Here is a 13,458-nt window from a genome sequence, read left to right as displayed (position 1 = left end):
CTGGCACATGAACACCAGCACGTGTATTTACCAGCCACAATGATCTAAAGCACTCGGCTGGTGTCAGGTTTATTTTGGGTGTTGGAAAGAATCCTGCCTACTTCTGTGACCGTAGCCTGGTACTGTCACAGCACACTTTGTATTGCTCATATTCACAACATTCTAAAATGTCCATTTGCTGCACTTGCTCGATAGAAACAACCAATGGTACAGACTGTTCTTTCATCTGTGGCAGGTTTGAAATGTTCCCCAAGAGAATTTAGTTTTAGGTCACAAAACATTTAATCTCTCCCAGTTTCATTCTCATAGGGCTAAAATATTAAAGCAAAATTTGTCAAATATTACTATATGATTTCATGGTCGCAAGCCTGTAAAATAAGCCTCAAGAAGTTTCTAACCCACCTAAGAAATTGATGTTTAATATGTTACAATGCAAATAATTGCTGAAACATATGATCTCACTGAAGGTTTTTTGTGCTCTGGAGCTACACCAGCTGAAGTCTGTCCTCGGCCTAATGTTGTTGTGTTTTTTTTTTGTGTGTGTGCGCAGTCCCAGTGGCTCGGTGCTGTCCAGCTTTGAGCAGGTGAAGACCTACCTGCTGACAGATGGAACCTGCAAATGTGGCCTGGAGTGCCCACTCATCCTTCACAAGGTAATCAATTTTTTGGGTTGGTTGATTTTCCAGCTTCCTCTCAACTTGGCTCTCCAGAATATAACTTAATTAATAAGGTAAAGGTGGAACTCACAATCTGCAAATTAAATTAAAAGGGTGTTGTCCAAATATTGGCGCTAAGCAAGGTCCCCAAACAGATTAAAAACATTTTTGCAACAGGCTTCTTTCTTCAGCTGTTCACTTTGAAAAAAAGATGTGGAATCATTTTTAAAGTGCATTAGCAGATGACATCAAAAAGGATTTTGGTTTAGTTCAGGGGATCATATGTTGGATCTGGTCCCTGCTCTTTCAGGTATGCATGAATAGTTTGTCTTGGAGGAGAAGTAAAGGTCAGTGAAGACATAGCTTGCAGAGGTTTCAGCCATTTTTATTACAAAATGAACATTCAAAAAAATGAAAGTAATGTTCCATGAGCCTTGTACAGATTTAAACTTGTTAACCTTGACATATTTTACTTTTCCAGCTACTTCACCATGTGTTATATTTGGCATTTATGAATGCAGGTAGTAAGGAGAGAAGGAGATAGAGGTAGGAATGAGGAGGAAGATAGTCCGTGAGGAAGAATTCACGTGACTCTAGTCAAACCAAAGTGCACACAACTTCTGACAAGCTACTCTTAAAATTAGGCTTTTGTTTGTGTTGAAACAATCAATTTAATAAAGCAACAGTAATATAAACAGTCAATCCCTAAAGATTATCCCCACTCAATTCCTCCAAATGCTCAGAATACCTGATCCATAATTGGGCTCTGTGGCACCATCAAGTATCAACTTAATAACTAAACCATAACCCACCTATCCTGGATCCACAGCATTCCTGAAGGTCCTCAGATAAGTCTCAAACTACTGATAAAAAGCTTACTATTATTGTTAAATTCATGATCATTTCACTTGAATACATTTATTTAAAAGCCATACATAATTCCTCTTGTTCCTCAGGTGTTCAACTTCGACCCAGGGGCGGCTGTCAAGCAGAGGACAGCGGAGGACGTGAGAGCAGATGACGATGTCACCAAACTCTGCATTCACAAGAGGAAGCTTCTGGCCGTGGCCACGCTGCACAAGAGCATGGTGACGCACCCACCTCTGACACTGACCAGTCCAGGAAGAGGTACGAGTACCTATAAATACATTCATTACAAATCCGCTGAGCTCAATAAACAAATTCAGTTTGTCGGTGGCCCTCAGACACACAAAGTAAAACATGCTGAGGTAAGTCAGGTGGCTGGTGCTCCTATCTACAGAAACATTGTGTGTGCTTCTGCTGTAAAGAAACACCAGGTAATCAGCCAGGTCTATAGATTAAGTTCTTTATTGTAGTAGTCCCAGCCCTCATAGTTACTGTAGTTAATGACTTTAGTGTCCTGCCAAATACTTTGTCAGATGTGTTAACTCAAATGTGCTTTGTTTTGCCTCAAGGTACATCACATGTGGTTGCAGCGCATTCCACGACTCAACGAGCAATAAGGAATAAACCCCACGACGGCCTGTCCAATGCTGTTGGCCCTGACTGCAACAATCATTTCAAGATGATGATGGCAGTAGGACAACAGCAGCACAGGCTTTATTCATCCCAGGAGATGGGTGGAGCCCAGCACCCGGAGCTCTACTCTGGGTACCCCAGGCCACAGAGGCTGGGCAGTGGGGAGCCATGCCCCAAATCCCCATACAGGGCTGGTTACGGAGGCATGCTAAGCCCACCTCCCTCCAGTGCAAAGCTATATGGAGATGGGTCACAGTCTCCAAGTACGGACACTCTGGGTAGCCCTGACTGCTTTCCAAGGAACAATCCTTGTGGTTTTCCAGGAGCTGGTAGTCCCGGCTCAGCCTCCATACATGGGAATACTAGGACGCCTCTTTCCCCCCCCAGTGTGATGCTCCATGGCTCCCCTGCGAGCCAGCCATCCTGCGCCATGACAGGGAGGACTAGCACGCCTCTTTCCCCAACAGCCACTGCCAAAAGCCCTGTCATGAACATGAACGTGCCACGGGGCAACTTTCCCCCGGGTATGGATATGTCCCGTGTGGCTTTTCACCATAAAACACAGCCGCCTGTGCATACGGTGCCACCCACCCCATCCATACCACCATCCTGTGCCCTTCAGAAAAGGCAGTTGACTTCCGAAAAAGACCCCTTAGGCATCTTAGACCCTATACCTAGGAAACAAGTCAACCAGCCTCCCACCAACGCCCAAAACCCCTCAAACTTCCAGCCTAATATCCACTCTCAGGTACCAATGATGAATGTAAACATACCCCCTCCTACCATTGTTCCCTTGCCAAGCAACTTACCTTTACCAACAGCAAAGCCTGGGCCTGTAGGTCATGGTGGCCATGGTCAGAGGACTCAACAGGGTGGTCCAGCTTCCTCCATGTCCCCCTCCCCTGTCACTTCCCCTGTCCACATGACTGGGTCTGCCATTGCGAGAATGGAGGCCTCCCCTCATCGCTCACGCTCATCCTCCACCTCATCTGATCATGGAAACTTTGCAATGCCCTCCGGGCACCAGGCCCCATGTGGCACCATGAAGGTCCCTCCTCGTTCCCCTAGGTCCGCTATCGGGTCTCCCAGACCGGCCATGCCCTCCAGCCCCTCCACCAACAAAACAGACGCACTCCACCAGTACAAAGACTCCCAGCTGTTGCCCGGGATGGTCAACTCTATTGGAACCCAGCAGCATGGTAACCCCATGTATTCACCCACCTCTTCCTCATCGTCATCCTCCTCTCTGGCAACCCCTAGCGCTTCCCAGAAGGGCCACCCAGGTCTCCTGGGGATGCCCCTCAACCAGCTCCTCAACCCACAGAACGCCACTTCCTTCCCCGCCAGCAGTCTCTTGTCAGCTGCAGCCAAAGCACAGCTAGCAAATCAAAACAAACTCAGCGTTACTGGCAACAGCACTACTGGCATGGCTGGTGGTGGAGTTGGTATCGGAGGCATGGGGGCGGTTGGTGGAGGGAGCGGTGGGCACCCTGGCTCTATAACCGGCCCTCGAGGCATGGAGGGACACAGCACTTTAAATCCCATGCTCCCGCCAAACTCCGCCATGCTGCTCAATACTCCTGAGGGCCAGAGTGGTCGGGCAGCTCTCAGAGACAAACTCATGGCCCAACAGAGGGACCCCATGCGCAAACGGAGGCAGTCGTCCGGTGGTGCTGCTGTAAACCACGATAACAGTAACAACATGGTCTACAACATGCTTAACAAATCAGGCATGGGTGGACCCCACATGCCAGGGCCCAGTGCAACTGAGCAGCTGCGAAAAGTGGGCCGACTTGGGAACCTTCCCCCAAACGCCTCCATGGCCCAGCTTCTCCAGTCCATGAGCTGCCAGAGCTCCCATAACTTGACTGGGAGTAGCCATCGTCCAGGTCTTAGCCCTGGTCCAGGTCAGGGTCCTCAAGGAGCTCCGCAGCTGCACTACAACGACAGCACGGGAATGGTACCTGGTGGCCCTCAGCATAATCTGCATGCTCAGCAGAGGCTGCAGGGTCCAGGAGATGTGATGCAGCACTGCCGGAACATGGACTCCTCTGGAGGCCATCTGGGCACACGTCCAGGCCAGTACCCTGACATAATGGCCCAAATGCAGGCCTCCTCCATGAGTAACTGTAGGCCAATGGGGCCAGGTGGTGGACCAGTGGGCCCTGATGGCATGCCGCTGGGACGCCCCAACACCAATCCCCCGCCACTATCCCACCCTAGCCCTCATCCTTCACAGCAGAACCTCCTTCACAGTATGGGGCGGACTAACATGGTCGTGATGCAACATGGAGGGGGTGATGGAGGCTGTACACAGAGCATTTCCGATTCAGGTGAGATGTCAGCACTACAGCACATCAGGTGCTATCACTAATATCATCATCATGCTACAGATTTTCATTTTAAAATGGCAATAAATGTATTCCAGTGCCAGTTTCAAAGTCAGATTCGTACATTGACTGTGCATTTCCCCTCCCATCTCAGTGATAAGCTACTGGTAAAGCCGTGGTTTCTAAGGTAATGAGTAAACCAGAACCAAAGAATTAAGGTGATGGGCCCGAGCCTGGACAATGTAGCTGTAGCTCCAGCATCTTTGAGCTAATGAGCAGGCCCTTCATCTTTGGAAGCTCAGCTAATTGTCAGTCAACCAGTGTTTCTCTTTGTTTTATTTGTATACTAGCATGAGTCAATGGTGTTAGAAGATGGGAATGGGATCTGCATCATGCTTTCAGGGAAGCAGCCCAGATAGGGTGTTCTTTAGAGCTTCTCTCTGCTAGCTGGTCGCTATAGTAACGATGGACCCTGAATAGAGACCGGACTGAAGCCTTTGATGAGTGTTTTGGCCTGTGTGTGTGTGTGTGTGTGTTTGAATGTGTGTACATGTTGGCCACTACTTGTATACTACAGTGTATGTGCGCTTCTCTTCATTTGTGTGCATATGAATGACTTTGTATGACTGTAAGTGTGTGAGGGTGTGTGCGTGTAGGCACATTCATGTTTGCATTTGTTTTGAAAGCACTGAAAAGACCTAGATCTTATTTTTCTCCCCCACCTCCCCTGCTTGCTGCAGGACCGGGCAATGGGTTTATGTATTCAACATGCATCTGTGTGTCCTCATATGGTTTATAATGGAGATATCACCGAGGTCTGCTGCAGGCCACCTGCTCTTATCACCAGGTGCCTTCTGTATTTCTCCGAAGTCCAGTCATTGAAATTCAGGTGGTCCAGTGTGGGTCAGGGGGTAGAGCCGGTGGGGGAAAATTCATTAAAAACAGTTTTTTACATTAATATATTTGATATCCTCAACAATCATCAGGAGGTCAATATCCACTTATTGAGTTTAACACATGAAATAAATATTGAAGTGTGTAATGCTGTTTGTAAATGGGACATTGACAATTAAGGGTTGGCCTCATGAGAAATTCTAAATTCTTTGAAAAACTGATTTTAAAAGCATGCACCAGGTTAGTTAAAATGTATATATTGTATTTATTTTGATTTCATGCCATTTTAAATCACATTTGTACCCAAAGATTCTCTCTTAATTGATTAAATCCAGAAATGTGAGACTAGGTCCCAAGAAAAGGATGTATTCAAGTTAATTGTAAGTTTAGTAAATCAAGTAAATTTAAACTAAACCATAGGGGGAATATGAGCTTCATGCCACTGACCCAAATACACCCATGGCCATGTTATAATTTCTCATAACTGAGCCAACATACAGGAGCAACACCAGGAGGAAGTGAGGCGACCTGTTGCATCCTCCTGTTGCTTGTGTTGTCAATTTTATTTTTCCCTGTTATGTGGCTGATAATCTCTTCTTCTGGTGTTTTTTCTACAAATATCCGGCATTTAATCCTTTTGGAGCCGTCTACCTTTTCACCGCAAACTCGCATCATCAGCTTGTTCGGGGAATTTACAACCATGTGTATTATGTTGATAATTGGTTGATTGTTTTAGTCACTTATTAAGCCTCCTCACAACAAAGAAAACTGACCAGCTGCCTGCTTTTATACATTATAGCTTCATACTCTTTTGGGATGTTAATTATAGGGGAATCATGGTTTTATGTTTGCCTTGAGGAATTTCCCCTAGAATTATTAGTACTATTGAAATTTATCATGTGGAATGAATTTCATAACTAATGTCCTTAAATCTGCACTCGCCACCATGTATGGTACATTAACACTTGTACTGATGGTTTAAATGTGCTAATTCATGAACATCTTTGTGTCATAACTATCGTCAACATGAACATGGGACCATTTTAGCCAAACATTTCAGTGCATCTAGTTGTCTAAAACCTGCAAGGCCTTTCATTTTTTTCTGTTTGCCAGAGACTATTCAGAACCTCCCAATATGATCAGTACAGCAAATGAACCCAATTCAGCTCAGTCATTCAGCTGACTAGGATGGTGACACAATCTCATAAACATTAAGCTCTTAGAGGCTCTGGGGATAAAATACTTTTTGTCACCAAATGGCAGATGTTATGCTGCAGAGTAACTCTGTGCATTGTCCCCTACTTGAAACTAATTTGAATGACATGTCAGGGATCTTAAGAGCATTGAAAGCTCTTTGAAAGTGGCCTTGTCAGTGGCTTCTTAGCATTAGCCTCATACCATCTGTTTCTAGAGAGCTAGCAAGCTTTGAAACCCCCCCCCCCCCCTCCCTCCACTCCACTCTTGCCATCAACAAATACTCCAAAGTTCATTGTAACCCCCCACCCAGACGCCCTGCCACCAAGCTGACTGCCCCCCATCCCCCAGCAGGCAAAAATCACACCACCCGACCCTCGTAACCCCCCCTCGTCCTCGTCCCCCCCCCCCCACAAGCTTCCTGGCAGCGGACAGAACCACCAATCATCACTTGGTTCCCATGGCAACCTCCCTTGGCAACAGCCGTCACTATATCATAGCAGTAGTGGAGGATGAAGGGGGAAAGGGGGGGAGGGGGTTGGGCCGAGTCATGGCTCTCAGCGTTGGAGAGGAGAGAGAGAGAGATAGAGAGAGGGGAAGAAAGACAAGAGGAGAAAAAAAATGGAGAACACACACAGCTGCCCTTCAGCTACGTAGCATCGCACCAGCTGCTCCAGTCACTGCTCCCTCACACACACACACACACACACACACACACACACACACACACACACACACACACACACACACACACACAGCATTAGGCCTCTGAGATTTTGTATCTGCGTCGGCTTTGTCTTCATAACATCGATGCTGGGCTTTCTCATCCATTGATACATTTGTGGCCTTGATGTGTTTCCTTCATGTTCTGTCCTTGTGTGCTCTGCCAACAGGTCTGTGCTCCACATCTAGCAGCTGTGTGTGTGTCTGCTAGTTTGGGCTGCGACAGATTGTTAACGTGCAACTTTTTTTTGTTTTATGGCGAATGTGTCTGTTGAGAGGAACTCACTCAGCCTTGCTGTTCATGTTCTGGTGAGCGCAGTGAATGTGGAAAGGTATACATTTTAACAAACTGCTCAGCAGACAGAACAGTGGTATATCCTGGACGACAGCTTTTGAAAAAAAAATTCTGGTAATTCTGTTTTACTATATAGTGCACTGATCGCAAAAGACTAAGTGGAAATGCAGTTGATGATGCACAATCTGCTCTTATTTGTGCACTGATGTGTTGTGATGAAATAATTAAATAATTCTAAGTTACTTCGACCGCCACAAACAAATTCTCAACTCTTGAGAAACCATGGATTTCAGTGAAAAGGGATGGTCTCATTGCTGTCCTATTTCATTGATGTACTAAAAGCATTAAAGTGGTTTATTGACAAAGATGTATTTTTTGGTTTTGAATTGAAAATTTATTCCTTCAGGGACTTTCTGACTCAGCAAATTTGGACTATGGGTGATGTTTGCAATTAAGTAGTTCATTTTTCTCGAGAAAGCTGTGAAGAGCAAACTAACACCAAGAGTGTCAGTTTTTTCTTAAATGTAAGCTTCATGCAAACAACAGAATTTAAAGAAATGCCAAATATACTGATCATTATGTACGACTTGGTATTTCCATGTTCAGATTTTCCTTTACTCTATGATTTCAGCATTACTATTTTAAAGGTAGAGGAAAAAAGACTGCATTGACATCCACTTGACTTCTTTGTCCTCTTGGTTTTGCAGGAAACCCATCATCCCTTGGCTGTGGTGTGGGAGGCCTTCCACCACATGTGAACAGAGGTCAGATGTACCAGCAGCAGGTCCACCAGGGCATGCAGCAGGTGGTGGCCTCCCACCCGGCCTACCAGGGCCAGCAGCACTTTTCTGACAACACACCCTACACAGACGGCAACATGGTCAACGCTGGCTCCATGGCCTGCCTCTACCAGAACTACCAGGTGGGATGAGTTGCCAGTGGCGTTTCAGATGGCATTCCAAATTCTTAAAACATGTGTAACCTTGATGTTGTGTCTACAGCAGGGGATGTTGCAGCACCCACAATTTGGGGAGGGGCAGCAGCCCCAGGGAGAGAGGCTTCCAGGTACACCTAGCTCTGACAGGGGGCCCGGCGGTGGCCCAGAGTCGGTGGACGCCATCTACAGAGCTGTGGTGGACGCCGCCAGCAAGGGCATGCATGTAACAATAACAACCACAGTGAGCGGGACCACGCAAGCGAGTCCGGTGCCTGCCCTCAGCGCCATGAGTGCCTTCACTGCTTCTATAGGGGAGCCTATCAACCTCCCCCAAGCAGTTAGTGCAGTCCTGCATCGGCACCAGGAGGGGGATGCGTTACCCCTGCACACCAGGCAGAGGCAGGTGAGGCCAGGACGGGGTCAGAAGAACATGGATGCTGGGAAGATGACTCCAGACGGCACTCCTGAGGCCAATGATTACTTCCGTTCTCCTGGCCGTGGTACTCCCAGGGGGCAGTGGGACGGGGAGACGCAGCACGGGGGAGGTTTTGACGCGCACAGCAACAACAGCACCTGGGGCGGCGAGGAATTTTTAGAGTGTTCAACCCAAGTTAGGAGTAGTCCGTGCATGGAGCGACCCGCCAGTTTGGCTCCCGCCCCTCTCTGCCCCACTGAAGGCTCCAACGATCATGGTCTGGCCATGGCCCACGATGATGGATATCGCTTTAATAACTGTAGCCGGACTCCTGTAAACTACAAGGAGCGTCTCGAGCAGACAGTGGAACGCTGCATCCATATCAACGGAGCCACCCCCCATTTCAACACCCGCGGCTATGGTGATGTCCTAGGTCCCCCGCGGCAGGAGCTGACGGGTGACGACCAGTCGCCCAGCTCCTCCACGAGCCTGGAGGGTCCCCTGGCCACAGCCAAAGACTACAGCCACTACAACGGCCACTTCAATGGTATGGCGCCTAGTCCCTCCGACACAAAGAGCCTGAGCAGTGAGGAAGACCTGCGGCAGCCAGACTCTCCATCCTCAGATATGCTTCACTACCGATCCAGGACCTTCAACATGGGGGAGCTGGTCTGGGGACAGCTGAAGGGCTTCCCGCCCTGGACTGCAAAGCTGGCCGGGGACGAACAAGTGCACAGCGCTGCTATGCAGCTGCGGGAGCAGGCGAAGGTGAGAATTCAGTTTGGGACCACCTGTCATCATTTTACTAGTCATCTTTTTTACTAATTAAGTTTGTAGATTGACGACAGATTTCAGTGACTGCACCAACTCACCAGCCAGCAATGTTCCCTCTATAGAAACATTACAAGCTCTGTAGATTCTTGGATTACCATTTGTGGTGCTTGTTTTCCAGCAAGTCAAAATGAGGGATTTTGACTTGATTGCAAGATTGAAAAGTCAGAAGGAAACAGGACTTTTTGTTCCCTGGCCATAGCAGCAGATGGATTCCAAAATGCTCCAAACTCACCCTTTTACCAGCCAAATCCGAATTTTGCCAAATTTGCTAGTACACATTAAAAACTGAAATACTACTGTCCAAATTCTGCGTTGTTTTACTTGGAAGGGAATTCTCTGTCTCCTGTTCAACAACCTTGAATGTACTGTAATATTTTTCTGTTGTTCATACAGGTAGAGCCAGAGAAGCTAAAAACACTAACTCACGACTTGGAGGCCCTTGACCGAGCCGCCAAACGAGGCCTGAAGTAAGTAAATCTGAATAGAATATGATCCATTAAAAAAAAATGATCCAGGATCTGTTTTAATACCAGCTCCAACACTGTGAATGTTCCAATCTAGAACAGGGTTTTTTCTATTCTGTAAATCCGACAATATAGTGTAAACCAGTTAGCCAAGCACACCAACAAAGCATCCTAGAGCAGATTAACAGTGTTTCCTCTGTTGTTTACATCATTACATGATTCCTTGGCCATCGCCATTAGAGGAGTTGGTCTTTCTGTTCTTTTTTCCCCCCAGTGAGTCATGTTCAACGTCATTAACGCACAGGAAGCTGAGGCTCACTGACCTCGCTGTCTTGCCAGGGTTGCATCTTGAACGATGCAAAGAAAGAAATGGCCGTAGCTCTTTGTTCCCAAAATAACATGTACACAAATGTTCAAGGCTGTTTACGCCTGATAGCTCTGTATACGTCATAATGTCTCGCCAGAAAAGGTTCAGCGTCAGAGCCTCCACTGCCAAAACACAGAAGAAGAAATGAGAGCATTCACATGGGTGTCATGTTCCCATCACTGCTGATTAACGCCTGAGCTGATAAGAACCGGTCTACTGCAGAGTCCGCTGACCCAGGAGTAAATCCTAAATTGTATCCATTCCCATTTTCGACAAAAGCAAAAACAACAGTAAGTGGGTGTTAGTGGGGATTCTGACTTTAGGTGCTTTACAGTCAGAAACCTGGTGTTTTAAAGACGATGTCCTGAAACATGGTTTCGGTTCCTGCAGAAACCAAATGTCCTAAAGCAAAAAGATGCCTGCATTCCCTCTGGCTTGTATCAGCCCAAATGTTAAAAGTGTAAATTGTAAATGTTTTCCAGCAGACCGGGGAAACTGAATAATCACTTGGAAGCTGCTATCCACGAGGCCATGAGTGAGCTGGACAAGATGTCGGGCACGGTGAGTGTTTACAACTTTCCACGATCCTCAAGAGGGATGGATTAAAATATATTTATCTCCATGAAAGATTGTTTTCCCTCCACCTACCTGTCCGGCCTTACCATAACGTTTCTCTCCGTCTCCAGATCCCATCGAGGGATCGTCAGGTGAAGCTCCCGAAGCCCAAGAGGAGGAAAATATCCAGATAACATTGAATGAATGTGTCGGCCGGGGAACGTCCTCAAAGCCTTGGCAGACTTGTCCGTTCAGCCTTCACGCGATCTGAGCTCTCTAACAGGTGCTACACATGGACATGCGGTGGTACGTCGTTGTTCCATGACAGGAACTCGACTTGTTGACCGACCACAGAAGGTGCTGGAAATTCCAATCACAGAAACAGTTTTACTGGTTGAAAGCAAAAAAAAAAAAGATGAGGGAAAGAAATTGAGAAAAACATCAGAAACGGTTGCAATTTGTCTACTGCTCACTGAATTAACTATTTTTTTCTAGTATAATATAGTAAAATAAACAAAAAAAAGCTACAAGTATTACCTTACATATTTAAGAAAAATAGACAGTCCAAATATTTCTGATACATTTTCAATATGTATATAGATAATCCTGAAATTTCATGATATCAAGAAATGTATGTAAATATTGTACAATGTCATGTACAAGCGTACCTAATGCACATTTTATCTTTTATTGTACAAAAACAAAGCAGAAGAAGTGTACCAATGTCTTGGTTTCTATTCAGAAGTGCGGTTGCATACGGCCGCATGCATAGGATAATTAAGAATACAGCCTAAAGCTTTTATATGAGGAACTGTAAGATGTGCTGTTTTTTAAATTTTTATTTAATTTTTGTTATTATTTCCCCCCCCCCCTTTTTTGGAATAAGGGAATAGCAGTGGAACAGGCACGAGTATATGAGTTCTCTCCATTATTACACTTTACTCCAGTTGTGCTCATTTGTTCTGATAAGATTAAAAAACACAGAATGAACTTTACCAGCAGAAAGTGTTCAGTGTCGGGATAGGACCCCCCCCCCCCTCCCCGTCGGATCATCTTTGGTAAATCTTCATCTGCTCGTTAACAGGAAAATCCTGATATTGTGGTTTAATGAATAATAATTTGAAGAAAAGTCTGGTGGAGCCGGTGAATTGTTCCAGTTTGACAGGCAGACGAGAGAAAATTGGTTACCTGTCGTTTTGAGAAGGAAAAATCCACCCTCACACAGTTATGACTTTATCAAGTGTCATTGACAATGAATAATCTCCCCCTCATTTTGATTATGAATGTAATCAAACTCTGTATCCAGCTTCTATCATTGTGAATTACAAATTACATGCAGACTCCAAATTAACACTATAGGTGGAGCTGTCCGTGGTGCTGCGTCCGTAGCCAGGGATTGTTTATGTTTATTTATCACAAGTCAAATATCGCCCTCGCGAAATTAAACAACATGCTTGCATGTTTTCCTAATATCACCTCCTGTGTCGTTGCTCTCAGGCCTACATGTGCAGATGCATTATATATGAAGCATTTCACCTTCAACTACATTTGAAAGCCGGTACAAATTTCCTCCATCTTCTTCTGAGATGATCTTATTCATGAAGGCAACACAACCTGATTTCTAACGGTGGATTTTTCCTTCTCTGAAAACCCAGAATCCTTTGACTGTTGTGATTTACGTTTGTACAGTAATTTTAACATTTTGTTCCTCCCATGATTCTAGTCATGTTCGCCACGGCTATAGCTTTAGGTACAGTAACCGACCTCAGAGTCTAGATCATGAAAACGAAACACTAACTCAAGAGCAGTGGAAGCATTTCTCACATTTAGGGGCCTTGTGTGTATTTTCTTTCTTTTTTCTTATTGTTGTAAATTATTTATGTACAGTACTTCATATTTATTTTAAGCTTTACAAATATGCTAGATGGCAATAATACTACCGAGAGTTGAGAACTCAAGCCTTATATGTGTATATGTATGTTTTTTGTGAAAATATCATGTATTCATAGTTCATTACAGAGGTGGTCATGTTCCCTTTTATTTAAGAAGCGAGCATTACAGTTAACCCTTATTCTTACAGCGAGGCTTTACAAGTTTTTGTTACAGATTGTTTCATGGAAACTTCTCGGCTCAAGAGAAGACCATAATATTTATGAATACGCTCGTCTGAACGGCAGACGGGATTTTGTGTTGGTAGTAAATGCAGTTGTGAACACTAACAAACTTATCAGAAGGTTCAGGCTGAATCCTAAATGGTCAGCGACGCACAATATCGGGATAAACACACGAACAGA

The 13,458-nt window shown here is 45.6% G+C and overlaps 1 protein-coding gene across 3 annotated transcripts in view; it reads left to right on the top strand.

The window, feature by feature from the left end:
* The window catches only part of LOC128431252 (methyl-CpG-binding domain protein 5), a 20,638-nt gene extending 7,180 nt beyond the window's left edge, over positions 1-13,458 (top strand). For 2 of the 3 annotated variants that reach the window (XM_053417516.1, XM_053417517.1), the window contains exons 3-10: positions 551-653; positions 1,613-1,784; positions 2,093-4,489; positions 8,300-8,514; positions 8,594-9,712; positions 10,172-10,245; positions 11,092-11,170; positions 11,296-13,458. In XM_053417516.1, coding sequence (XP_053273491.1) covers positions 551-653; positions 1,613-1,784; positions 2,093-4,489; positions 8,300-8,514; positions 8,594-9,712; positions 10,172-10,245; positions 11,092-11,170; positions 11,296-11,358 — 4,222 coding nt within the window. In that variant the 3' untranslated portion in view covers positions 11,359-13,458. The remainder of the gene's footprint in view (positions 1-550; positions 654-1,612; positions 1,785-2,092; positions 4,490-8,299; positions 8,515-8,593; positions 9,713-10,171; positions 10,246-11,091; positions 11,171-11,295) is intronic. The other variant, XM_053417518.1, reaches the window with a different exon arrangement.

Source organism: Pleuronectes platessa, chromosome 24, assembly GCF_947347685.1.
Source record: "Pleuronectes platessa chromosome 24, fPlePla1.1, whole genome shotgun sequence".
NCBI classification, from domain to species: Eukaryota; Metazoa; Chordata; class Actinopteri; order Pleuronectiformes; family Pleuronectidae; genus Pleuronectes; species Pleuronectes platessa.
The sequence above is the reverse complement of the archived record's forward strand: the minus strand, read 5'-3'. Positions and strand labels throughout refer to the sequence as shown.